The 26,621-nt window shown below is 49.7% G+C and overlaps 8 protein-coding genes across 8 annotated transcripts; 5 read left to right on the forward strand and 3 right to left on the reverse strand.

Moving 5' to 3' along the window:
* Positions 1 to 1,869: 1,869 nt before the first annotated feature.
* Positions 1,870 to 2,208, reverse strand: TRV_01831 (uncharacterized protein; the record flags this gene model as incomplete). The annotated part of the gene is made up of 1 exon (XM_003024018.1): positions 1,870 to 2,208. The coding sequence occupies one exon, from the start codon at positions 2,206 to 2,208 to the stop codon at positions 1,870 to 1,872; it is 339 nt and encodes a 112-aa protein (XP_003024064.1).
* A 1,439-nt stretch (positions 2,209 to 3,647) lies between these two features.
* TRV_01832 (uncharacterized protein) lies at positions 3,648 to 3,944 on the reverse strand (the record flags this gene model as incomplete). The annotated part of the gene is made up of 2 exons (XM_003024019.1): positions 3,648 to 3,732; positions 3,763 to 3,944. 2 exons carry the CDS (start codon positions 3,942 to 3,944, stop codon positions 3,648 to 3,650), a joined length of 267 nt encoding a protein of 88 aa, XP_003024065.1.
* Positions 3,945 to 4,266: 322 nt separating this feature from the next.
* TRV_01833 (uncharacterized protein) lies at positions 4,267 to 6,090 on the forward strand (the record flags this gene model as incomplete). The annotated part of the gene is made up of 4 exons (XM_003024020.1): positions 4,267 to 4,487; positions 4,516 to 4,703; positions 4,777 to 5,373; positions 5,465 to 6,090. 4 exons carry the CDS (start codon positions 4,267 to 4,269, stop codon positions 6,088 to 6,090), a joined length of 1,632 nt encoding a protein of 543 aa, XP_003024066.1.
* A 4,511-nt stretch (positions 6,091 to 10,601) lies between these two features.
* TRV_01834 (uncharacterized protein) lies at positions 10,602 to 12,454 on the forward strand (the record flags this gene model as incomplete). Its single annotated transcript, XM_003024021.1, has 5 exons — positions 10,602 to 10,866; positions 10,942 to 11,112; positions 11,175 to 11,969; positions 12,037 to 12,136; positions 12,196 to 12,454. The coding sequence occupies 5 exons, from the start codon at positions 10,602 to 10,604 to the stop codon at positions 12,452 to 12,454; spliced, it is 1,590 nt and encodes a 529-aa protein (XP_003024067.1).
* Positions 12,455 to 14,302: 1,848 nt separating this feature from the next.
* Positions 14,303 to 17,710, forward strand: TRV_01835 (leucine permease transcriptional regulator (SAC3), putative; the record flags this gene model as incomplete). Its single annotated transcript, XM_003024022.1, has 6 exons — positions 14,303 to 15,218; positions 15,301 to 15,701; positions 15,778 to 16,207; positions 16,271 to 16,357; positions 16,412 to 16,624; positions 16,689 to 17,710. The coding sequence occupies 6 exons, from the start codon at positions 14,303 to 14,305 to the stop codon at positions 17,708 to 17,710; spliced, it is 3,069 nt and encodes a 1,022-aa protein (XP_003024068.1).
* A 401-nt stretch (positions 17,711 to 18,111) lies between these two features.
* Positions 18,112 to 18,306, reverse strand: TRV_01836 (uncharacterized protein; the record flags this gene model as incomplete). Its single annotated transcript, XM_003024023.1, has 1 exon — positions 18,112 to 18,306. The coding sequence occupies one exon, from the start codon at positions 18,304 to 18,306 to the stop codon at positions 18,112 to 18,114; it is 195 nt and encodes a 64-aa protein (XP_003024069.1).
* A 2,362-nt stretch (positions 18,307 to 20,668) lies between these two features.
* Positions 20,669 to 21,845, forward strand: TRV_01837 (protein N-terminal asparagine amidohydrolase, putative; the record flags this gene model as incomplete). Its single annotated transcript, XM_003024024.1, has 2 exons — positions 20,669 to 20,828; positions 21,019 to 21,845. The coding sequence occupies 2 exons, from the start codon at positions 20,669 to 20,671 to the stop codon at positions 21,843 to 21,845; spliced, it is 987 nt and encodes a 328-aa protein (XP_003024070.1).
* Positions 21,846 to 25,003: 3,158 nt separating this feature from the next.
* On the forward strand, positions 25,004 to 25,980 carry TRV_01838 (uncharacterized protein; the record flags this gene model as incomplete). The annotated part of the gene is made up of 2 exons (XM_003024025.1): positions 25,004 to 25,553; positions 25,619 to 25,980. The coding sequence occupies 2 exons, from the start codon at positions 25,004 to 25,006 to the stop codon at positions 25,978 to 25,980; spliced, it is 912 nt and encodes a 303-aa protein (XP_003024071.1).
* Positions 25,981 to 26,621: the final 641 nt, after the last annotated feature.

Here is a 26,621-nt window from a genome sequence, read left to right on the forward strand (position 1 = left end):
CAATTGAGGCCCCCTCCCCCCCTTTATCAAGGAGCAACTCACCCGAGAAGCATAAAATGTGCAAAAAAGAGAGGGTGTGTGTGTGTGTGCTGGTTCGTCTGTTAGACGTTTAACTAACGAATCAGCTAGAGAGCTTTAACTGGCTTTAGGCTTTTGGTAGGGGGGGTGAGCGGGCTTTGCAGTAGCAATAGTCGCGGCCGAGGAGAGATTGAACTTGGCGAAGGTACCACAACACGGAAGACAGACCCGGTGGTCATTCTTCAGCAGAGCAACTAGGGAGTAGAGTTGAGCTGATACTCCGTCGAGCTGAGTGTATATGTAACTCCGCGAAGGCGAGCAGCAGTGCTGGGGAAGAAGAAGTGCTGGCTGCATATCTGGCTTGCCTCCCCCTTGCTTGAGAGTATCAAGACAACGCAGCTTAAAACCGCCTGGAGATGGCTCCTCGTTGGCGTGTGCCTGTGCCTGTGCCTGCGCCTGTCAGAGGAGAAGAAAAGACAAAAAAAGCCAGAAGCCAGGGCCAAAATACAACTCCACTGTCCCTGATATGTGTGATGTTGTTTTAGTTAGTGTTCGTTACATAGTAGTAACTACTAGCAGATGCAATTCCCCAGCTGCCTGCATTAAACATCGGTCTGTTCCCTCTCCATTGATGGGTCAGATCCCCCTTTGGTGCCGTCGTTAGGAGGTTATCCCAAAGCCCTGGAAGGTTGTCAGCCCCCCCCCCTTCGCTCCACCGTGGAAGAAAGAAAAAGGGTCATCGTCGTATCGTCTTTGGCCGACCCTTCTTGTCTCTGTCTTGTCTTCTCCACTGTGCCAGTCTGATCACCTTGGAAAAAAAAAAAAGAGGGCAGATGCCGGGCCCTCCCCCATACCCTCCCTTCTCTCCCCGTGCCGTGTGAGATCAGGGTGTCGATATTCCCTCTTCTGGTTCTGGAACGCCTGGCTCCAACGGCGGGACTAGCCGTGCGCTCTCCAGTATAATTCCGTGCCAGCAGCCTCATGCTCCGTCAGTATCTCCGCGATGTACACCTTCTGTACCACCGCAGGCGACTCCGAGCCCTGCTCAGCCATAATCTCTCGCCCGCGCCACAGCTATGGAATCATCGTACATATATATATACATATTGAAATAAACCTCCCTGCCAACAACAGGTACGGACATATAAGAATATGTATAATAATGTATTCGATGGGTGGGATATGCCTGCTTGTTCGTACATCCATGGGCCCCCCTCGCAAAGCAAGTAGTTAAAAGACCGAGGATGACGGTGTTTGCAAAAAAAGAGGACCAAAGCCTCCCTGTCCATGTCGAAGCAAAGCAGTTCGAGTTAAGCTTGTAAGCAACTCCGTCAGTTAGCTATGTATGTACTTTCATCCATCCCAGGGACTGCTTAGAGGGAGCTATACTCATCACATCGGCCGGCCACCGCCGCTGATTGGACCCTGGCCCGGCATCAGGTTTAGCAAACTATCATGACTATGACTTAGGGGGCAAAAATGTGAGAGTCAGTTAACGGCAGTTAAACTCGCAAAAAAAAGACACCCAAGTAGCCAAAGCAAAACACCAATGGGCCAGGGGGAAAAAGAAACGAAACGAGGATTAAAACCAGTTCGGTTAAGAGGGCGCCCACAGCCCAGGAGAATGCACCACTGAGAGGCCGGCGGCTCAGGGACCCCAGATTCCGCGATCTCAACCTTGCAGCCAAATGTTCCCGTCCAGTTGGTTCATCATCGAGATTCCGCGCATCCCTGGGCCTGCTGGAATGGCCAGATTAGGGCAAGGCGAGAGACTATCGCATCAGCACTGGTCAGAACAGCAGGCGTTGTTGCTTTTTCCCCCAAAATCCGCATGTTTGCTTTTGCCCCTTTTTATTTTTTTTTCTTTGCAACTTCAAAGTCGTTCCTTTTTCGTCTTCTCGCTGCGTCAGTCTGCTTTGCCCTAAACCCTGAGAAAGCGACAAGACGAGAGCAGACGGCCAGAGAAAGGGCCAAAAAAAAGCCAATCTCTCTCTTCTTATCCGGGCCTGCGGCTTGAGAATCCGTTCCTTTATTGATCCAGACTGACGGGTACTCGCCGGTGTATATCTTGCTGATGCAGTTACCAGCTTGCTTTCCCCCTTGCCACAGCTGAACTGGATCCTGGAGAAAAGGCACGATGAGCAGCAAGTATACACGCTGAGGAGAAAAGAGACTCTCCTGCAGGGCCATGGTTCACTTTGCCGCCTCCCGATCGAGGGGATGTTGACGTTTGACCGGACCACCGGCGGACGGGGGGGGAACGTCCCAACGCTCGAGTCAGCGGTCTCCATCCACGGTAACCCGATAGATGTACTTGCTTGCCTGCCTAGAGATTTCGATAGTCGTACGGAGTACGGAGTACTCGCGCGAGATAAGCTAACTCAAGCTCTCTCTCTCTCTCTCTCGTAGCTCCTCGCTTTCGCTTTGTTGAGCCGGATGGAAGACGGATGCAAGCCTATCACTCTGCTGCCGGTGGGCTCCCGTCTGGCTTCGCCTGCGTCCTCCAGCGTCCCTCCATACCATAACTAACTACCATCGACCGTGGCCCTTCTTCTCCCTCGCTGCCTCTGGTTCTTCTTGCTGCCTCTCTGGGCTGCTCCCGTTGCTTTTTCAGCTTGCTGCTCTCTTTCTTTCTTCCTGGCCGTTGCTTTTTCCTCCATCCATTTTTGCATCTTGTTGCTTTTTCGTGTTTTTTTTTTTTTTGCAACTCTGTCGTCTCCCCTTTTTCGCAAAGGCTCTTCAAGGCGATATATAAATATACGCACAGACATGGGGTGGGCCATCCGCTGGCCTCAAAGCCAGTAGAAGTCCGAAGGGACTCTCTGTGTAAGACGCAAAGTGTAAGCCTGTCTCTCGCCCGCGCGGTCTCTTGTCTCGCCCTCGCCGTCCGTGTGTTCAAAAGGGCCCTCTTCTGTACTCCGTACACAGTATTATGTGTATACCTGGGCTGTCTCTGGCGGCTGTCCTCCCTCCCTCTCCCCCCTTAACCGTCTGCCAGCTCCCTCAGCCCCCTAAGTTTGGGGCAAACGTACGGTGGAACGCACATCAAAAAGCACCAACCCGCCTTCATCATGATCGACATATTGGTTCCATGTGATTGAATTACTCTCGGAAAACCCTGTTATGCTCTCTTTTAGCTACAGAACATGTAGGCAAGTGTAAGTAAGCGTAAGTATGCTGGGTCGAAGCAGCGTGCACCAGCAGCAGCACGCAGGCCCAGCACCACCCAAAACCGCCAGCCAGAAAAGCAAAGAGACACGCAAAATAGGCCCAAAGCAAAAAAGAAGCAGCGCAAGCCACCACAGGATGGCCCTTGGTGACTGTGGGGTATTCAGTTTTATGCACAGTCTGCAAGAAGTTGTAAATTCTCGAGGGGCCCTGCAGTGCGTTGGGTGGTCTGTAACACTATTTATGTATGTCTGTGGATCAGTATCAAAAAAGAAACGGTACCTCTGCTTCTGCTTCTTCCTTATTCTTCCTCGTCCTAATAAATCTTTTTCTTTCGTCCTCGTCGTTGTTAGACTGTCCTCTGCGCTGCCCGTCTTTGCTTTTTGCTTGGGCTGGCCTGCTTGCTTTTTTGCACCTTGCCATCCGCACGTTCGAAGAACCAATATATTTATTATATACCTTTAAAGGACGACCTTATCTTCTGACCCCGATCGCATCTTGATTTTCTCTGCATCCAGCCAAAAGAACCCCTCCAGACGAAAGGCCCTGTCCTTTTCTTTTTTGGCGTATACTTACTTCGTCCATATATATCCTGCCAGCCACCCTTCTCCCATCTCCTGGCCTATTACCATCCTCTCCATCCCGAGGGACCACTGCTCTGATATATCTATACATACATACATACATACATATATACGCTTGAATATATCATCAGCATCACTGTCCTTGGTTGATATCTCCCGTTGTTGATCATACATCGTCAACATCCAATCCTTCCTTTCAATTCAACCACGGCGGTGTCATTTTTGATATCCACCATTTGAATATCTCCAACGTCTCCTCTTGCTCTCTATATACGGTGTGCCAGCAGTATAGATCCTGATATATCAGCACCAAGCCACCTCTCTCACTCTTTCTCTTTCACTCCTTTTTTTTACCCCCTTCTCAAATCTTTCTCTGAGCTAGGGAGCGGAGAAAGATTCAGTCAGCCATATCTATCCACTCTCTGCATCTCATACACCAGCAAAGGGTAATCTGAGCGGTTCACCTCGAGTGAGCCCCCTTTTTAGACTACTCATAATGGTAGTCAACACCGAGGCCGGTCGTCCCCGCGTCAACATGAAAGGGATGGACCAGTATTCTCCCATGCATTGCCAGGCTCAGGCTCAGGGAGTCGAGGAATATCCTTCATGGAACACAATGCCGGTAAGTGAACGGTCTGATATCAAATTCTGGTGTGACCTTAAAAACCTCGTTCATTCGGCTAACATTGGTGGACTCGACAAAGCCCATGATGGCCGGTACTCCAGCAGCCACAACTACTACTAGCACCACCAACGCTCTCAAGGTGCCATATCCTCACTTTGCCCTGGTCGGTATCGACTGGTCGGGCCAGCTCAAGTTCCATTCTTCTCTGCTCGAAAAGTTCAATGGGCCCGTCTTTACTTCAGAATTCAAACATTGGTTTGAGCGGGCCACGGGTGTCAAGGCTCTTGATAGATCACCTATCTTTGCCGGTTGGTAGCTGCCTATCAAGACTCTCCTTTTCCTTTTTTGTTTCTGCATCTTATGCTTATCATGTTATATCAGGAGAAGACTCATACCAAGGAAGACAGTGGCCAATGGCTCAAGAAGTAGATGTCTTCCCTAACCCAGCTTTCCCCAAGAAGCGTCGTCGAGAGATGATCCACCACCAGGCTCCCATTGAGGCGGAGGAGCAGGTCAATGAGATGGAGGCTGTGGAGATGGTGCCCCTTGAGATTGGAAACGAAGAGAAGATCGAGGCATACTACGAGTCAGCATTCAGGGCCTTCCAGCAGATCAACTGCCGCCAGGTGGCAAAGGCATACATCAAGATTATCGAGCCACGCAAGCAAGTCAAGCACCCATACAACGGCGGACGAGGAGCTCCAGGCGAGAAAGGTGACCCAGAGAAGACCAAGCCGGACTGGTGGCCAGCGGGCGTCATCCACCGAGAACCAGACCACCTAAAGAAGCCAGAACGGATACGCCTACTTGTCCACATCTTCCGCAAGCTGGGAAAAACACATGGTATCACCGCTGACAAGCTAGAAGAGGCCGGAAGAGATGCTCAGAGACAGATAAAACCCCGAGAGAGGCTCGACATCCTAGATGAGATCTACAAGGTCCGAAGGGCGGAAGAGTGTTACGAAAGGGGCGAAGCAGGTAGGCATATACACATACACACACACACACATGTGTATATATGTATACATACCTCTTGGGTATCACAGCGGCTAACATAAAGGGGGTATAGATGCCAATGCCGTGGTATACGTCGTCAACAGAGACGCAAACGCCAAAACCGAACGAGACTCTGAAGCAATGAGCGATGCCGGTCAGAACTCAGCCCTCACAGAAGACTCCCGCAAGACAATGGAGGCCAAATACTCGACCCTCTCACCCTCCCACGTACCCAAGAGACAGTCCCTCGTCCGTGACCACAAACCACCTCACCTCTTCCGCGCCCCCAACCTGGCCGACTTCAGCAACATGGAGAGTAAGCCCCCGGCCGACCAAACTATCGAGTACTTCTCCCAGCCTGAGTTCGCCACCTCCCCCGTCGACGAGCACATCAACAACACCATCAGAGACAGCCATCACTGGTCCTCGTTCCAGCAACCCCTATACAGCCCCGTGGAATACAACACAAACCACCTCGTTCCTCAGCAACTCCTCGCCCCCCCTTCCATGGTCACTTCCGAAGCCCCCAACTCCGCTCTCCAGCCGACTCACGGCCTCCCTATTCCTGAACCACATGGCTCAAGACATCAGTCCTTCGACTACATATCGATGGACAATAACCCCTTCAATGCCGGACCAATGACACATCAACTACTACCACAAAGCAGCCAGGAATCCCGGCCCAGTTGCACGATATAAATAAACGATCAAAGAACGAACAAGCAGATGATCAACGACAGTTCAATTCTTAACCTGGTCCTCAGATAAGGCCATCCATTCCACTGCGGAAAAAAAGGGGGCACGAGGATCCAGCCCTTTAAGCCGGCCGAGATTATTATCGCATTATTTTCCTTCCGTCGCCCGGTTCACCTTTTATTGTATTTTCCCTTTTTTTCTCTTTTCTTTATTTGTCCCTATTTACTTTACTCAACTCGCCCAAGTGAGGTGTATGTATGTATGGCTTGAGCTCTCTCAGCTCGCTTTTTTCATGGTTTGCTTTGCTTTGCTTTCTTCTTGGATATCTTGACTCTCGAACTCATGAGGCTACTTAATTGATCTCGTCGTTTTTTAGTTTTTTTTTTTTTTTTTTTTTTTTTTTTTTTTCGTTTTCTGTTCCGCTTTGCTGTCTTGCGATGCATCATCATCGTCAATCATCATCGTTACACCGACGATGTCCTTGACCGACAACAAAAATTGGATTGAAAAAGGGAGGCTGGCGGATATCTACTATCTACGTTGCGTGTTCTTCTTGCAGGCGAGCTTAAAAAAAGGAGGTGGCGAAAAAAACGAGAAACGTTCTGGAGAGAGGGCATATACCCAGTCTTTATGCCGGAGGGTTAACTGACTACTGATTTATATGGTGTGAAAGGGAGGGAAGCAGGGAAGGGAATGGGATAGTGGGAAGTGGTTCATTATCTATCGGAGTGGTGTATTTACTGGCGGCCTGGTTTTTGATACTTTTCGACAATGCTCATCCTATCCATCAATTGATTTGGGTTATATCAATGTCTCCTGTCCCTTTTCTTTTCCATCACACTGTAAAGCAGGTACCGTCTAACACGTTTCGAAGACTATGCCTTGGATATTCTCCGCCTTGTTACTCTGTACATTAGTACACTTTCCCTCGTATATCATCCATCCCACGTTAGATGGCAAAATGAAAATTTCTATCCTTGATACAAGGCTCACAGAGATACTACCAAGCGGAAGAGGCAAATATCTTAATGGGCGTATAGTATACACGTAATAACCGGGTCGATACCCTTGAAGTTCATGAAACAGTTCGAAGGGGATATAAGGATGTCCGTCGATTTTCGGGCAGGTACTTGGTGCTTTTCCAAAAAAAAATTTGTTTTGCATTATTGCCAACACATCGAGGCGAAAAAAAAAAAAAAATCCCCGTTGAAACAAGAGTGTCTAGAATGATAAGAGACGGAGTACTCCGAGATATGGCAGATGGCCTGAGTTCTAAGGCAAAATTAATACCCAGAACCCGATACGAACTGCCATAATGACTCTCCGATATTGCATATTCATTTTCATATTGACGTTGGTGGGGGCAAAAGCTGCAGCAGCAAATCTGCCCAGCTGTCTCTCGCCTACGTAGCAAATTCCCAGTTCTGCTGTGGGCCAGAAAAAGCCTTTGCTGCCAGGGAGTATGAGGGTATATACATATGTATACAAATCAACCCACATATCTTTCTTTTGATCAGGGTACTTGCATTATTGACGGGCATCCGTTTTTCCCCTTTCCAACGGGGATGGCGAAAAGAGATGCGAGTCAAGAGGGGGATAGTGGAGGAGGGGAGGGGAGGGGGCGTTTGTGGCTCATTGAATGAAAGCAAGCCCTGACCTCCGGAAACTCACCGTGATGAGGAGTTTAACCGGATCAACTGAGATTGTCCACTCGGGGAAGTTTTGATATTTCCAGGTCTGTTGTTTCCACGGGCTGAGTGTGCCGCGATAGATCAAGTTTGCTGCGAGCTGCGTGTATATGTGCGTGTCAGGGATGTTGCTTTAAACTTTTATGCGCTTGCAATGGACAGCAACTTGAAGCCAGGTGAAATAAAAATATGGCTGCTGCATCTACCTATCATGAGGCCAGGTATTACTTGCATTGTTGGTGCAAGTTGAGATAAAGAAGCGGATCAAAAGCTGTGCTTTAACGAGGGAAACAGAGGATTAGTGCAGTTATGTAGTCTAGGTCAAGCCAATGAAAAGCCCAGCGTTAGCTAGCTCCCCAGAGCTGCACCAGCCTGGGTGCATCGACAGCCCGCGTGTTCCCTGGTATCTGTGTGGTACGATAGTGGTGTAACTGGAAACGCATGTAGCGGTCGTGTAGCGAGCCTCTTTCTTCCCCCGTGATCTCCCCATATCTGGAGCCAGCGATCAGGAATGGAGGGGGGAACAAACCAGACGACTTTAAAAAAAAAAAAAAGTTGGACCAGTGAAGTTTTAAAAGATGAGGGGGAGGAGGGGGAACTAATTGAATAGAAGGCCATAGAGAATAGGGAAAAATGTAAAGTAAACGGCTTCAGTGGCTGGGTATTTTTGCTATCCCGCCAATTATCGTGCTGGTTAGATTTTGTGGGCGTGTTGGTGACTGGGTTGATGCAGTGTCCAAATCGAGCAAGTCGAAAAGGTAGGGACAAACTCGAAGGAACCCGAGGGACTGGCAGAGATCCGGATGGGAGCCGACTATTGCAGAGAGTTCTTGCAGGGACGTCTTTTTTATCTGGGACTGAGTGACTCTGACTCTATGCACATCGGAAACAAGCACGTCTTCCTTGCAGTTGTTGCAACAACTCACTGCAGGGCAGGGGAAAAACGAACAAAAACCATACAAAGTGCATGTACGGAGTACAGATGAGCTCCTTTTTTGCAGAGTATCTGTAAACAGACTGACTTGAATGATATTTTGTTTTTTAGATGAAATGAGTCCCGTTGAAAAATCGCGGGATGAGGTCGCACCGCATTCCGGCCTGTCCCATAACTAATCAAGCCGCGATCGAAATATATAGCGTCATTTGATGGACGCGGAGACTCGGGAGAGCAGGGTTATTTAATAGGAAAACCATGGCCATGCAGTCTCGTTAGCAAGCCAGCTCTGCAGTTATCCGTAATTGCAACCTGGCGATGCATCTTCCTTGGATTGTAAGCCGTTCCTCTGCCGTTGAGAGGGAATCAGGGCAAAATGCAATATGCAGATTATCGACAGCAAACGGAATAGGGGGCCCTGACAGGGCCGTGAACAAGCTGACGGCAGCTCCGCACTGTTTGCTAGCAGCTAGGTGGCCGGATACCTGTTGGGAGGAAGTCGAGGAGGCGGACGAGGTCGAGTTGAGGTCGAGCTGCAAAAGCGCACCATGGGTGGAGCGAGCGAGCACTGGAAGTCGGCCCGAACCGACCTTTGAACCGACGAGAACGCCTCCCTCGAGCTTCGCGCCGTTGCTACACCCACAGTCCGAGTTCTCGCCCCCAACAGACGGCTTGGCTGTGCGCGCAGCGAGTCTCAGCCCCTCGCTGGGTGCGTCTGCGAGGTTGTGTCGTCCCAGAGCAAATGCCGAGCAGCGACGTTGAGGTTGACGACGACATACAACGTGACCCGGCGGCTATTCTGGCAGGCGCTTGTCGCCCGACGACCGCAACGTCCAGCCCAGTCTGTGACTACTAAGTTACTTGACTATCCAGCTACCTACCTACCTACGTACGTACGCAGCATTCGTCTGCAACTCCACCATGCAGCATTGGACTTGCATTAAAGGCTCTCACGGCACTGCGGTGCGGTTCTCTCTCCGGCGCGCGAGTATGGACGTCACGATTTTACGCCGAACCCCTCCGCTGATGCTCTGATGCGCAAGGAGGAGGAGGGAGGATCCTCGAGCTTCTCCGCGCAGAGAGACGAGACCCTTGCCTGGTTGTGTTGTCCATGGAGATGACTCTCTGGCCGCCGGCGACGGACGGAGAGGCCCCGATAAAGACCTTCCTTGATGTCGTCAGGCCTTCTTACATGCCTTTCCGTCTGGTGATCCCCAGTCGTATATGGTTTTTTGTCTCTGCTATCAAGGACCCCCCCTGGACTAGTGAAGGCTACCACCAAGGTCTTCTCCTCCCATGGACCTTGTTGTCATGACGAAGTAAAGCTTAGTTGCCTGTCGCGTGCTGGGCTGGTGGACGAGGGGGACCGTCTATCACGGAAAGACACTCGTCTGAGGCGTGCAGGGACAAGAGAGCAGTTTTTTCGTCAGCATATCTGCTGGTGTTATCAGATGGGACGGCCAAGGAGTGCTCTATTCGCCGGATGTCTTGTTACGCCTCGCAGGCGTTGGCATTTGCACCCAAGAGGTCCAGAACAAGATACGAAAACACCTTGAGAGACAGGAAGCTCCCACTCTGAAACTCCATCATGGCCAATCACCCTCGCGGACGGAACCGGAACCCGCACCCTTGCCAAGAGCATTTCCCGGAAACGCTTCTCTGGCGACGGTGAAGCTTTTCGAACTGGACACGGAGTGGGATCGCAGGGCTCAGGGCAGAATTATTTGCCGTCAGATGAGAGAGTTATCGCTCTGCCCTTCCGGACGCTCCCCACAAACCCCCTCATTGCTGGCTATATATATATCCTTTCGTGGTGGCCGTTTTTGTCGCTGTTGAGTTCAGTCAGGCCAAGACTCCAGGAAAAAAGAACGACCGCCCCTTGGAACACCACGATGAATTGCCCTTCCCGTACAGACGAGGACCTCGTCCACCCGGACTGGAACCAGAATCCTCCCTTTTTACCCTCTGACTTGACCAAGAGAGAAGACCTCAATGGCCGTGTCAACGATAGGCAGCATCGGGGCGGGCGAGACTTGTCGTCTTCGTCTCTTGCCTGTCCTGGGGGAGCGTTTGAGTCGAGTGAGGTGACTGTTGACACCATGCCGTCACCAGCCAACTTCCCCTTGGCAGATGCAAAACTCGCTCGTTATCGAGAAGGTATGCTGTTCTTACCACGTATTTAGTTTAAGGAAGGCTTTGTATTCTGTATATATCGTCTAATTCTGTCGACAGAATTTTGCTCTGCTACCAAGGACACTCCGTCTGCTGTCCATGGCTCACCTGCCTGGACCAATCCTATTAAGCGGTGGTTCATACTCTACCAAAGCCATCTTTGGTGGATGATGGCTACCGTTACTACTACGCTTGTAGTGTACCGCATTGCGGCTGTCTTTCGAACTCCAGGTATGTTTACTTCGCCAGTCCCTAACGCAGCTGAATCCCATTCTAACAAGGTCATTATGCAGCCTCTTCGAAACTGCCCAGGCACAAGGCAAAAAGAAGCTCGACTTGCGAGAGCGGCGGTGTAGATGGTGCAGAGTATAACTTGCCCCTGCACGTTATCGCCCTTTTCATCATCTTCTTCATATCCTCGTTTGCCTGCGGCTTCCCCATGCTGGCCCTCAAGTTTCCACGACTGCACATCCCGCAGTCTTTCTTATTCGCTGTCAGGCACTTTGGAACCGGCGTTTTGATTGCCACAGCATTTGTCCATTTGCTGCCCACGGCTTTCACTTCGCTTGGAAATCCGTGCCTGTCTGGTTTCTGGACGACCGACTACCCTGCTATGCCTGGTGCTATCGCGCTTGCTGCTGTGTTCTTTGTCACAGTTATAGAAATGGTGTTCAGCCCTGCTCAGCATGTATGTAGCGGCGGCAGGGATGTAGAAAGAATCGTCTGTCGTGAGATGCCATCAAGTACTTCAAAACCCGCTGGCGATGACTCAAAAATCATGAATACCCCGGATGAACTATCTCGAAGCGTCAGTCGTCACGAAGAGGAGCCCCGGGTAGTAACGGAGGCAGGGGCAGGACGCCAGCTAAGCCAGTCGCCCTCACAGCGTGCAGCTGATGCTGAAGAAGGAGCTAGCAGCGCTTTTCTCCCAATCATCCTAAGCCCAGAACAAAGGCGCCAAAAGGCGTTCATGCAATGCATTCTTCTTGAGATCGGAATCTTGTTCCACAGCGTCTTTATTGGAATGGCATTAAGCGTTTCTACTGGGAGCACATTTATTGTCCTCCTGATTGCAATTGCCTTTCATCGTAAGTTTCCCAAACTGCTAGACTTTTGGATACGTTTTGCTCCAATATTAACTGTGGGTCTATTCAGAAAGTTTCGAGGGGCTGGCTCTCGGTTCTCGCATTGCCGCTCTGGATTGGGAACAGGGTGCTATTCAACCCTGGCTCATGGCTATGGCCTATGGCTGCACGTAAGTTGATCGTTATCTCCCTTAGAAAATGGACCTTGGTTAACGCGTCTGGACGATAGGACCCCAATCGGTCAAGCTATTGGTTTGGCTACCCATACATTGTACTCCCCTGACTCTGAGGTTGGCCTGATCATGGTTGGCACTATGAATGCCATATCTTCAGGGCTTCTCGTATATGCTTCCCTGATTGAGCTCTTAGCCGAGGATTTCCTCAGCGATGAGAGCTGGCGTATCCTTCGCGGAAAACGCCGTGTGTATGCTTGCATTCTTGTATTCCTTGGTGCGTTCGGTATGAGTTTGGTCGGAGCTTGGGCCTAAGCATCTTTCCCCGCTCCATAGCTAGAATATAGCAATCATATCTAGACTTCCTTTCCTTGTTATACATTCAATCCACATGTAAATATGACTTTCCCGTCGTCCTCGTGCTACATTTCAGAGAATACTGCGGCTGTAAATTAGGCGCCATGCACGTGACTTTAGCGCGCTCCTCGAGCTTTCTTAACCAACGGATTAAGACGCAAAAAGCAGCAACACCCAATAGTTACCTGCATCACCTTTCAACCGCCGCAGCCTGGAGCATCTACGGTTGCATGCTCACAGTCCTGCAAGTATTACTTTACTGAACGATCATCGCAAACCTCATTTCCCCCGTCCTTGCAAGGCACGCGAGCTCCCACGCCGGTTGCCCTTTTCCTTCTAGCGGACTGAAAGCTCAAGCTCGAAATCACCTTTCCTAACTCGCGTCAAGCCTACGAGATCCGAGTACGTAACCATCACATTCTCCAAGCTCCAGCAAGCTCCTTACACACAACGCGTTCGTATGCCGCGTGATTTTTTCGCCCTCAGCCTCCCGTTCGTGGCCTCTCAGCCCTAGTTCCCCGCGCGACACTGGAGTCACAGCCCAAAATCGGAATATCCATAGGGAGGGATACGGGAGATGCATTCTGGAAATGGAGCTTGGAATTACCTATGCAACCCTAGATACCACCATATGGAACCTGGATAAGTATGCGATAAGCTAATAAGTGTGTTTTTCTTTACAGATAATAATCCATTTCTTTCACATCTGGATTAGCCTTGCTTCACGGTACACTGGAGCTACCACCGCCATCCATAAACCTCATCCTGGCATGTTTGTCTAGGCATTATTTCTCCCTTTGCGCGTAAAGGGGAGGAGGCCGCTCCCAGAACGGTGTGCTAAAGATGTCCAGCTTATACAAGTCTGTTCTTACCAATTCTGCGGGCTCAAAGCGTGGGTCAGGTACACCTTTCCGCGGCCGTTCAACGAGAGGAGGGCACCGACCCCCAAATTCATCTGACTCAGGTGTACCTGCTGCTGCCGGAAATAATGCATCGAACCAAGGCCACCCTGTGAGTGCCAGAGGAGGTCGCGGCAGGGGTGCTAGTTCGTCACCGTTCGGCACTTCATCACACGGAAGCCCCCAAGCTGGAGACAATAGTGGTAGAGGCGGGTTCACAGGTAACACTAATCTAGATATGCCGAATATTGGCCATACGCATTGTACTAACCTTATCTACAGGCTTTCGGAAAGGGTCTAATCCCCCTATCGCTCAGACGAATGGCCAACAGACGTTTAACCCCTTTGGACCCAAATCAAATGCACCGGCTAACGCACCATCTGGCTCTGCTACTCGAGGCAGAGGAAATCATCATGCCAATTCTGGACAAACTCGTGGAGGACGTGGAGGAACTCGCGGGTTTGGAGCGATTGATCGATCCAGAGATCCAAGGCGACGCAATGATCCTACCCCTACGGTCGTCAAGCAGGCAGATAATATCGAAGACTATAACACTCGATATGAACGGGTGAGCTTTTCTTCATATACCAGCGGAATTTCCATCCAACTAATTCTTTACTGTAGCTAAAACAAGATCGCGCCCGCCAGCGCATACAAGCTATTAAAGCCGGAATTATGCCCGACCCGGATCAGCCGACTACTTTGAAGCAGGCAATTACTCCAACAGGTAACTGCACGGATATGTGTCCTGAGTTCGAACGAGTAGAAAGGATTGTCCAAAAAATGGTGGATAAATGTGAAAAGGTTCGCATATCACGTTGTCTTTTTACATTATGGACAGGAACTAATGATCTTAATTAGCATGTTGACCCGGACTCTGGAGTGTCTAGCAGTATGGAAGGGAGGATGATAAAACGATTCAGAAGATCAGCTGCTGGTAAGGACGAGCAGTTGCCATCAGATATCCGTACCCCTAAAACACTGCTACAAACGATCAACTATATGCTTCGACATGTTACTACCAGTGATGAGACCCTTGGTTCGAGGCACAAATTTGTTTGGGACCGGACACGTTCAGTACGAAACGACTTATCCATCCAACAAGTCAGCCAGAAACAAGATATCGAAATTGCCGTCAAATGCTTCGAAAGGATTGCTCGTTTTCACATTTTGTCGCTCCATCTGTTATCAAGCCCAACGAACCAGGAGCAGTTTGACCATCATCAAGAGCGAGAACAACTGAACAATACCCTTCTATCGCTGCTTTATTACTACGACGATAATCGCGGAAGACTTACATTTCCAAATGAGGCTGAGTTCAGAGCTTATTACATTTTGTTTTCCATCCACGACCAACGCCCGGACCTTGAAGCTCGAGTTCAAAAATGGCCCCGTGAACTACGGGAATCTCCTCGGGTCCAGGTGGCCATGGAAATGTTTGCAGCTGCAGGAAATACCTGGGAGTACCAAGGCACATTAGATGCTAAACGGCCTAATCCGCTTGCTCAGGGTCTCTATTCCCGATTCTTCAAGCTTGTCAAATCGAAGAGTGTGTCTTACCTTATGGCTTGTGTGGCAGAGGTCTACTTCAACCAAGTTCGCCAAACAGCGATTAGGTCAATCTGGAAAGCGCACTGCCGACAACCTGCCTCTCAGCAGCATAAAAATCAAGAATGGACGGTCGATGAACTCACTACAGCTTTGGCTTTTGACAATGATGAGCAGACGATTGCCTTCTGCGAGGAGCAAGACCTTCAGTTCGCAACCAATAGTGAGGGCCAGCTTTATCTGAATTGGGCTAATCGTCCACTTGACTCGGTTGGTGCGTATTCAACTGCTTCGACATCAGCACTTAATATCAATTAAATTTCAATGTTGATGTGATTCTAATAATTTGCAAATAGTATTCCAACCATCTTCCCGGCAGACTTTCTCTTATCGACTTGTTGAGCAAAAACGCTGCGGAAGATCATTGGCTGCCGTCATTCTTGGAATGAGTGTTTCCCAAGCCATCAGGTACAAAATGATTGATGCCTCTCTCCTCCAAAACGAATCCTCCGTTCAATCGATGCAAGGAGACGAAGAGGGTCTTTTCGTTAGCGACGAGGAAGATAAACCGAACCCCTTTCAAACAACGCAGCAGTCACCATTTGAAACGACTAATAAGCCAGCCGTAACATTCGGTACACCGTCACCGGCTGTTTCTACGTCACCTTTCGGTCAAAGCTCTCCATTTGGACCCCCATCTAACTCCCGGTTATCTCCCGCTGCCTCGCCCTTTGTCCCTCAAAACTCTAATCCTAAGGTATATGGGCGACCCTTGACTTTTGGTCCCTTTCTCTCTTGATTGCACACATACTGACTGCAGTCATTCTGTCTAGCCAACCGTTCAGTTTGGACAGCCAAGCCCGGCTCAAACTCCAGCCTCGTTATCTTTGTCACCAACACCTACAATACAAAATTCAAGTGAAGCTTCTGCCACAGCTACTTCTAACCCGCCTACATTCTCATCAACGTTTCCTACAGTTACCGTGTCTGGTTTTGGATCACCATCCTTTTCATCACCCAGTACTAATGGGGTATTCAAAGGAGAGCAAACCACTCAAGCTGCTCCAACGTTTGGTTTTGCCTCCACTGCGCCTACTGACACGGCCGAGGCAGCTGAAGTAAAGCCTGCTGATCCGAGGACACAGCAGTCTCTGTTTGGATCCCCTTCACCATTTGGTCCCCTGGCCGAAACTAAGCCTTCTGAAGTCAAACCTGTTGACTCTCCATTTGGGAAACCTCAGCAAACATCTTCGCCCTCGCAAGGTTAGCCTTTGGACTCACGCTACTTCCAACCCTATATGGATATACATTTCTAACGGCATACAGATGAAACTTCAAAGAAGCCATCTCAACCTTTATTTACTCCTTTCCCTGGGAGTGCTACCAGCCAGAAACCTCCTTTGTTTGGACAAAGTAAGTGCTATATCTCTAGTCAAGATGCTATGTCTGCATACTAACTCAATACAGGCTCGATCTTTACGTCAGGAAAGCCAGCTCAGTCCGCGACCGAACAGCCATCAAATGAAGGCAGCACCGTCGAAACGGCCAAGCCAGCATCCCCCTTCACCATGTTCCAGCCAACTTCATCTATCGATTTGACTGGAAATCATGAGACAGTGGAACCCGAACCCCGTTCCTCGGCAAAGTTCTCTTTCCCATCCTCTCCCTTTGAACTTAACGGTAATGTTGCCACTCTCCATGGGCTCTTTGAGCTACTTTTATCACTAATACCGTCACCATTCAGACTCTGAGCGAGCGGCGTCTAATGCTCAACCGTCAAACCCATTCCAATTAGAGCCAAGTACTGATATACAATCTGGCCCCTCCCTGGAACAATTTAAAGAAGCAGAAGAGGAAAAGTCAAAAGAGAGGGAAGAAGCTGAAGCTAAAAAGGCAAAAGAGGAAGAAAAGAAAAAGCGAGAAGCACTTCAGTTAGAACAAGAAAGAGAGCGTCAGAGGCTTGAGGAGGAGAAGGCTAAGAAAGAAGAATTAGAGAGACAGGAGGCTGCTGCCCGAGAGGCGGCCAGAGAGGCATTACGAAAGCAAAAGGAGGCCCAGGAAGAAGCCAGACGCCAGGCGGAGGAGAAAGAGCGGGCCGAGCGTGAGATTCAGCGTCAACGGGAGCTTGCGCGTGAACTCCAGGCAGCTCAGCGAGAAATAGCAAGGAGACAAACAGCTGAAAAGAAGGCTGCACGAAAAGAAGCTGCCAGGCGGGCCTCGATAGAAGCCGACATCATGAAACGAAAAGCCGACGCGCTTATCGAGGAACTGGATGTCCACCATAAGAGAGGCTCAAAAGTAGCCAGACTCACTCCGGAAGACGAGCTTTCGGTGGAGGAGCTTATGACTAGTAACCGACCTAGACACAAGAAGCCTCCAACATCGGCTCCCCAGCCTTCGAAACCTGCAATAGACGAAGACGAGCTCCTTCTCTCTGCAGCTAGGCTGGCTGCTCATACCTTGTCTCAGGGAGCTCGACTATGGGACGAGGTCCCAGACTTCACCCGCTCCGTTTCTTCCCCGTCTAGCTCCCTTTTCGGGAGATCAAGTATTGGATCTCAACCTAGCTTTGATGGATCCCGTGCAATCGTTAACGGGTATGACGTTGCTCTCGCCCCTTCTTCGCCGCTTGGTTTGGGCAGGACTCTCTCCCGGACAGAACAAAGAATAAGGGCCACTGGTGCCAAAGGCCTTGCAACCAAGCCCATCACACCCTCCCAAAGGGTGAAAAGGAACAGTGAGAAAGGAAAAGAACCGCAGTACTAAGTTTTTTTTTTTGGCGTTGAACTTGATATCCTTGACGTTCCAGTTTGTTTTCTGCACAACCTCCCACATACATCATTTTTTAGGATCTTCAGCATTCAGGCGTTCAGCATAAGGGCTACTCTACGTTTTTTGTTGTTCTGGTGTGGTTTGTATTGGGGACGAAACGGAGTTGGTTGCAAGAGTTATTTTGTCATGATTCAATTTTTTTTCCATTGCGTATATTATACCATTTCGACCCATTTATATCCTTTCCTTCATCAATCATACATGAAGAGTTCTAGCCTTCCACCTCGTTCATACCCAATGAGACGACCTTCACGAAGAATGTTTAAAGCTCCGTTTTGATTGCAAGAGTCAACGATCGATAGGTCAATGGCCTCCTTGTCCCTGATATGATGGCTCTAGATGTCGAGCCAGAGCAGGCCGTCCGTAGCCTTTGAGGATGCGGCAATGAATGCCTTTTGGTACAGCCATTCCGAGGTGGGAAGCTCGCTGGAGCGAGTTTCGTAGATATAGCGATTCAACATGACTTTTGGAGTGCCTGCCTTCTCCTTGTTGAAGAAGAAATGAATATTAGCACCCTGATAACCCGCCATCGTGTGTTATTCCATACCTGTCGGAAGACGTTGATGGTTGCACCAAAGGGTTTGGCTTTTTGCCCCTGGCAGTAGTAGATTTGGTAGACATGGTACCGGTCATAGTCGACTTATGTTTTCTTGATGAAGGCAGAGGAAGGTGGAATGAGAAGAACATATTATAAGCATGTTGAAGTTCTGTCGAGGAGGAAAATGTTTATATAGAATCGATACCAGAGAACGGGTTACTGAAATAAGATGGGTGATTGAGAGTAGATGCTCCAGCTACAAATGATCCATAAGCAGCATCCACCAGTCACCCAGTCACCCGGATCTACAGTCGATACCAAACATTCCATGCAACAAAAGCAACCAACCAATAACCTGATTGGTAAGCTTACGGAGTTAATTGTTGGGTATCTGCAGTTGTTAATTACGGAGTAGCGAGGTAAATAGCCTTACAACAGTCACCCTTGAGTCGCTCGGGAGATTAAATGCCCGGGTGGATCGCAGGCATCAAGCGTTGACCCTTGTCGTCCCAGGCGCAGTCGCTCGTCCCGGATTTCTGGATCTGGATTTCTGGACTTCTGGATAACTAGTTAGCTACTGTCGACCTGCAGTTAACTAGTTAAAGATGAAGCAGACACAGAGCAACTCCAAGATCATATATAACAACTTCTCACTTAAACCTACCCTGTGACAAGTGCCTGCCAGCCCTCTTCATAGTAGACCATCTGGCTTCAGTGCTAAAGATGGGCCGAAGCCGTGAAGCGGACATGATCAGGCTCATCCCGAACACGACGACTCTCGACAACTCTGAGGACCCAGCTCAACCATCAGCAAGTCTTCCTGACCTGGTATTTCAACAAGGGAGTGACATAGTCTACTCTACCCAAGTTCCCTCCGACAGCAACAAGCAAAATACGAGGATATATTCTCAAGAATGGACCTCTGTGAAGAGAAAGATCCGCCATCTTTACGTCGTAGAGGCGTCTTTATCTCTGAACTAATGCAGACCATGGAAGAGAAATACACTTTCAAAGCAACGTACGAAATGTGTCTCCCTTTGACCCGGCCCCAGAATTGTAGCAGCCATAGGTTTGATCCATGATCTAGCTTCAACTATTGCCGTGGTGGTCGCTGAGCTGACTTGACTTGCTCGTTGTGTATTCCAGTCGAAAGCAGTACCTGAGCAGGCTCGTCAAATGGGGGTTCAACCGCAGCATCAAGGCTGACGTTGGTCTCTGCCTACCTCTTCGAGCCTCCTTATCCTGAGATCAACAGGACTGAATTTAACTAATGTTATACATTAGTGTCGACACCCGCGGGTATCACTTACGGGTCACCTCATTCTATGACTGACGAAGGTGACGGCGAGGGTGCGGATGAGGACGCCGGTGAGGATTTCAACAATTTCAACAACAACCAGAATATAATACCAGACGGAGGAAGCCATAGGCTCGCGATGATCCATGAAATGATGTGGACACTTAGTTACCTAAGGCCTCTACGACACGAAGAATTCGCAATAGCCTGTGAAATAATGCACTGTAAAGGTATGGAAGCCTATTTGGAAGAGCATACCACTTCCTGAACTTATGGTATCTTCGAGAAAGATAGCGATGGCTTCATCAAACAAACGCCCCGTGCTCCTTATTCACAGAACCATGGGAAGAAGAAAGCATGGAATCTATGTCAAATGTTCTGACATCAAAATCTCACTTCCACGGTACCTGTGATGGTTTAATATCCCGCAGGCTGCTGTCGTCACGGCTCCCTATGATGTTTGGATAAATACTAAATTTAGGACCAGTAGGGCCTGGCAATAGAGGGGTCCCATCATAGAATCAGACGGACTGCTGTGTCGTCTCCGGGTTCCGCACGAATCATATCCGCAGACCGACAAAATAGTATGGATGCTGAAGTCTTCGTCGAATAGCCCTGCAATCCAAAGTTGGAAGCTGATGGATGGCGAACAGCACGTTCTCCTGGAAATGGAATACTGTGACATATAGATGGTGACTATGTGGTATCCGAAGTAGCATTATATAGTTAAAGCAATTGGTTTCTTTAAGAAGCTTGTGGGGGCAGTATATATTCAGGCAACCAAATAGTTATAATTAATGATTTGTTGTTGATAAACAGAGAATTAACCACCAGGAGGCGAAGACCGCCTAGCGGGTCAAGGGAATGTGACTAATCAAATATCTATCACCCAGGGCTCTCTTATTTCCGTTGCCAGCTTTGCAGATGAGTGAGTTTTCACGGAGCATGAATGCATAAATCTGCTATTTGATATCGACTAGACCACTGTTGCCCTTCATATTAGTTGAGATTTTTTTGCTACAATAGTTCCTGTTGTTACTTTTACCGTTTGGTGGCAATGAGGATCGCGACCTTCCAGCTACGCTCCCGACTCGCAGATGTCGAGGGGAATATCCGAAAAGCCGATGCACTGGTTGGAAAGCTGGACAGGATGCTTCAAGGCAACGGCAAGAGGAAAAATCTAGATCTACTTGTTCTACCTGAGATGGCATTCAGTGGTGAGTGAGTGATGCACGCTGCAATTCGTGGATCTGATACCCGACTATCAAATGACTATGCTCATGCCCTATCTATAAGGATATAACTTTCCATCCCTGAAGGCTGTACGACCGTATCTTGAGCCATCAGAGGCCGGACCATCGGCTCGCTGGGCGCGTACGGTTGCTCAAAAGTTAGGTTCCGTGGTAGCCGTGGGATATCCAGAGATCTGCCCTTCGACGCTGCAAGATAACCTATCTCTGCCAGCCAAAACAGGGGAAGATGTGCAGGACGAGCGCCGATTCAATTCGCTTATTGTTGTCAAAGAATCTGGCGAGACGTTGGTGAACTATAGAAAACACCATCTTTACTACACTGATGATCCGTGGGCTCACGAAGGAGAATCCCATGAAAGCGGATTCTTCTTAATGCCCCTGTCTACTCCTACAAAGCAACAAAGTATACCCAAAGATGACAGTGGTGATGCCAGTGTCAGTTCCTCTCCAAAGAACGAAATACCGACCACTGTAGGAATATGCATGGACATCAACCCGTATAAATTCATCGCCTCCTATAGTGCCTGTGAATTTGCAACACATGCTCGAACAAGCGGAGCAAAGCTAGTGGTTCTATCCATGGCATGGCTGACACTATTAAGCTCCGAAGAACTATCTACGATGGCCGACAAACCTGACATGGATACGTTCCAGTATTGGATATCCCGGTTTGCGCCTCTTTTCTTGCCTGATGAAGGGGGTGTGGAGGACTCATCTGATGAAATGGCTGAGCCCCAGGTCATAATTGTGTTTGCCAACCGGGCTGGGGAAGAAGAGGGACAGGAAGGCAAGGATACTGCGAGGTATGCTGGGTCAAGTTGTGTGGTTGGCATCCGACGCTGCCCACGCAAAGTGGGGGACGAAGAGGATGGGAATAGAGTCGAGATACTGATATGGGATATGCTTGGGGCCACAGAAGAGGGTATCTGCCTGGTTGACACCGACTCAACGCCCAGAATGGTCGGATCTGTGAAGATATGATACATAACTTGTTTGTGTGGTAGGAGAGTATATTTAGAAGTAAGCCTGCCAACAGCAGCGCAGCAACAACAACGACAACAACAACACCACAGCCAACTAAGCCCATCCGTATCACATTTTAGACACAACCGCCCAAGAGAGGTTAATGTGTCTGGTCTGGCGAAGCATCCTTTTTGCCCCTGGCCTTCGAGAGTCCTTCGAGGCTCTCGTCTGCTCCATCCTGATATCACCTGAGCCCATGTGAGCCCATGTGACTGAGGCGTGACGGTCCCAGTTAGGGCTTCAACCTCCCACGTAAAAGAAAAAACAACTTCATCTCTTTTTCTTCTTCTTCATCTCCTGTGAACATCTGAAGGGGGCCCATCTTGCAGGGCTGTTCATGCAGGATAAACCAGTTGATTGTGGATGAGATGTGGAGAGCAGAATAAAGAACGGCCAGTCAAAGGACCCTGACCAGCAAAGACGGCGGATCCTGAGATGAGGCCGCCGGTGGTGAAGACGATAGCAGCAGGTAAGTTGGCTCGTCTCGGATGTTATTACTATTCTTATTATTATCCCTACTACAAACTGCCCGTCCGAGAACTTATTGTTCATGTACAGAGTAACTAGAGTGACAGGCCGGAAAAAAAAAAAAAGCAACTTTAGTTAGCCGGTGTCAACTTTCTACCACATGTATTGAGTGTGGCCGGTGGTTAGAGGCTGCTGGCAAGTCGACGGGTTTAGTTGGCGGCTGGTGGTACGGTGACGGGGGAATGACAACACCTATCCGGTCATCTAGCCATCTATTCGACCGGTCAAATGGAACAGCTTGCCAGACAAACAAGAGAGCATGTCTATCTCTCACAATGCACACCTTTGCCGTCTGTACTAGGGCTGTGGTCTGGTTTTGAGTCGTCTCTCGTTCTCTGGGGAGAGAAGAAGAAGAGAAAAAAGCAAACATCGTCCGGGTAAGGATGACTGTGAACTCGCGCTACCAACCATACCAGTGGGTACCCTGTCATGAGCAGGTGATGCGAGGGCTATGGGGTGAGAGAGCTCTTCGTCTCACCACCTTTGCGTGCCTGTTGACGGGGATTTTTTTGGCTGTCCGAATACGCGGCGATGAACACTGCTGCCCTCCTTTCTCCTATTTGAGAAACCTGAGTTTTTTCCTGGACCGGGTCAGACCAGTCACCTGAATAATGAATGCCGAGCGGGAATGATAAGGATATTCCTCCTCTTATCTTCCCCCGTACCCCATCCATGCAAGGTCAAGCAAAGGGCAAAAAAAGGTAATTAATTATCCATGGGGAGATCTGGGGCGGATCAATAGCCTTTGGATATTCCTGCAGGCAGGAAGCGCAGAACAGACGATAATAATAAATGGCGACCGTTGCAACCGACCTCAGAACAGACGGATGGGCGGCCTCTTAACTGCCCGAGCTAAGCTTGCGGTTGACAAACAGCAAACAAAACGAACCGGTTGGCCAACATGTCTCAGCAGCAGGACCTTGATTTCCCCGAGATGTGCTTTTTCTCCAGTTTCTCCAGTTGGGATGGATGCATGCCTGACTAAGTGGCGGGAGGCTCAGTCTTTTCGAGAACCGAGCAAGGTTCTGCGGCAAGAGGACCATGCGCTGGGTGGGCAGCCCTCCTCTGTCCTATCGACGCATCCAGCGCGACGTTGGCAGAGATCCATGGCCCTTGGTCCTTGGTCCTTGATCCCTGGTGGAGGTGTGTGAGTGTGTTAGTTGTGGGTGATAACAAACTCATGGCCCGTCGAAGCCATCTCCCGTGCACACCACTATGGGGACACCGGCGAGCAGCGGGCCAGCCAATAGGAAGCGAGAGCCTGGCCGTGGAGCCTGATTCGTCAGCGGCGAGCAAGGCACGGGACCTGGGCACATGACCGGCGGAGGGAGATCCAGAGGGCGAGTCGAGCGCCGGCGGAGGGACGAGGGCAGCGAGGTCGAGGAGAGGCCGGAGGGCAGAGAGGAATAAGGGCCGGGCAGCAGGACGGCCGCAGGATGGGAGGCAAAGGCCTGGGATGAGAGATAACTAGCTAACCACCACCGTCACCGTCACCGTCACCGTCACTATCACCATCTCGACCGGCGGACTGCCATCTCTGCTGCTCCGGATCACAGTCTGCGGCCCTCTCGGTCTGACAGCAGATGCACAGAGTCATCCTTCACCATCAACTACTCCGACGACAGCTACCAGCAAGCATCGCCCGCCGTGTTCCTGTCCTGTCCTGGCCTGGCCTGTCCTGTGCTTGTCCTGCTATCAAACTGCGCAAGTGGCGTGTGCAGCGTGCCCTAGCCTCGCCACGTGAGTTTTCCCTTCGCTCTCTCTCTCTCTTACTCTCTCTCTCACTCCGTCCGCTTCCTCTCGCTATAACTGCAATTCAGCATCGCCTTTCCAGCTTCTCGCTGTCCCAACACCGTCGCCGGCCTCTGCTCAGCATCTCGCTGCGTCTTTCCAGACATCCGTCAGGTCTGTCTCTTCGGCCTCCCGTCCCCTTGCTGCTCCCGGCACTCGTCGCGATCTATATATCGCAAGCCCTCGAACAGGTGACTTCTCGTCACCTGATAGATCATCAAGGTATGCAAGGCCATTTCATCATCAGCGTCTACTCCGTCTTCCTCTGCTTCATCTTTGGGCTATCGCGAGCTGCATAAACAGCCCTAGCTGCTTGGATCTGTCTGCATCTCCTGTCGCTTTCTCTTCTTGCTGCTGGCTTTTTTTTTCATCGCGTTTCTCTCACTCTCTTCTGCTCTGGACAAACATCGCCTTAAAAAACCCCGCTCTGTACTGTGCTTGTCTTGTTATTCTCTGCTCTAGAGTCGCGTCTCAGCGCGATATCATCCTCCTACAAGCTGTTTCTCTGTCCTCCCGCGCGCTTGTTTGCTCAAATAATGATCTTGTCTACTCTTATTTTGCTCTCACTGCGTGCTGTGGCTGCTGGTTTGCCTGGCAAAACTCCTTCCCCGACGCGACATGTGCTGTTATTCCCTATCTTTGCCTTAATGGGATTGCTATGAATGCATTAACTACGAAAACAGCTTGCTATCTTCTATTTTTATCGCTGTGGACTATTATAATATTCACTAACATGGACTTGACGCGATCAGAATCTTCTCTTTTCTCCAGAAATAAAATAAAAGAAGTGAGACAGGATGTCAGAGCCTTCTATGAACACTATGGAACACGGCTCTACCGATCCTAACATCTCCTCTGGCAAACGCAAGCGAGAAGTCATGGATACTGGTGATGTCCAGCGTCTTCGCTCTGCACATGGTGGCCCAAATAACTTCGACGTCAACATCCAGGCCACCGATAACTACGGCTACGATGCTCATGGCATGCCTAGCAACACCACTGACCTGAGCCACATCGACCAGCAACTGCTCCAGGCCGTCGGTAACCAGAATGGTGTATCTGATGACAATGCTATGACTGCTAAAGCGGCCCTCGCTGCTCATCAGCCCGAGTCCAAGTACCCGCCTCCCGAGCCGTCCTTTGACAACAACGGCCTCGGGAACAACCTCTCCTTCGGCCAGGATGTCGGCCAGGTTTCCATGGGACCCGTCCAGAGCCACACCTCTACCGCTGCCGCAGTGTATGCTGCTCGAGAAGCTCAGGCTCAGGCTGCCCAGCAAATCAGCCCCAAACCAACTGTCGGATCCGCCGAGTGGCACCAGGTTCGAAAGAACAACCACAAAGAAGGTGAGTTTTTTTATTTTTATTATCCTCTCACTTGTCGCTTAATGTCCTTACTAACGTGCATTCAGTCGAGCGCCGTCGCCGTGAGACCATCAACGAAGGTATCAATGAGATCGCTAGAATGGTTCCTGGCTGCGAGAAGGCCAAGGGCTCGATTCTCCAACGCGCCATCCAGTACATCGCCAAGCTACAGGAAGATTCCAAGGAAATGGCCGCTCGGTTCGACACTACCAACATGACCACAAACCAGGCCATCACCGAGATCAGCGCTCAGAACGCCAAGCTCAAGAATGAAGTCAACCTCCGCAGCGACATTGCTTCAAAATGGATCCAGCGTTGTCGTGATGCTGGTCTCAGCTTCGACGACTATGATGATGAAAAGAGCCTGACCAAACTTCCTGTCGACGAGTCTCACAATATTCAAACTTAACTGCCACGACGTTCATGATACCTCTTCGCTTCTTTCTCATTAGTCCTACTACATGTATCTCACTTTGCCCTGTGTTTTCGTTTTCTTTTCATTGCTACAGAGTCGAAGCCCCAGACAGTAGTCACAGCTCACAGTCTCACTTCTTCTCTGTTTATTTTCTTATCACTTTAGTTTTCTTTCCGTGTTCTTTCTTACTCGGCGTACATGGATCATTATATCTCTTTATTATTCATCCATTTCTTCCACCACACGGCCACACCGGGCCCAACCTCGCATTCCTCAGAAAAAAAAAAAATAATGAAATGGGCGGATGCCTCGCTTACCTTGTCTGCCTGCCTGAATAAATGCTTTACGGGGTGCTCGCTCGTTCTATTCTAAGGGTTAAGGGAGGGAAAAAAACGTTCCATTGGTTTTTGGAACCGCATGGGACATACGGAGCACGACGGAGCAGATGATGGTTATCAGGCCTTGTCCATATGTTTCATCCTTACTTCTTTACATTATTTCGTGTTCTCTAATGAATTCTCTTTTCTCTTTTCTCTCTTTCTCATGGAGTCGCTGGCTTGGGGCTGATGGGACGTCAGTATGTCTCTTATCCATCCTCGTGAAGCAGTTGTGATGCAAGGAGGATCTCAGCCTGT

The sequence above is a fragment of the Trichophyton verrucosum genome (assembly GCF_000151505.1).
Source record: "Trichophyton verrucosum HKI 0517 chromosome Unknown contig00168_1.f1.exp, whole genome shotgun sequence".
NCBI classification, from domain to species: Eukaryota; Fungi; Ascomycota; class Eurotiomycetes; order Onygenales; family Arthrodermataceae; genus Trichophyton; species Trichophyton verrucosum.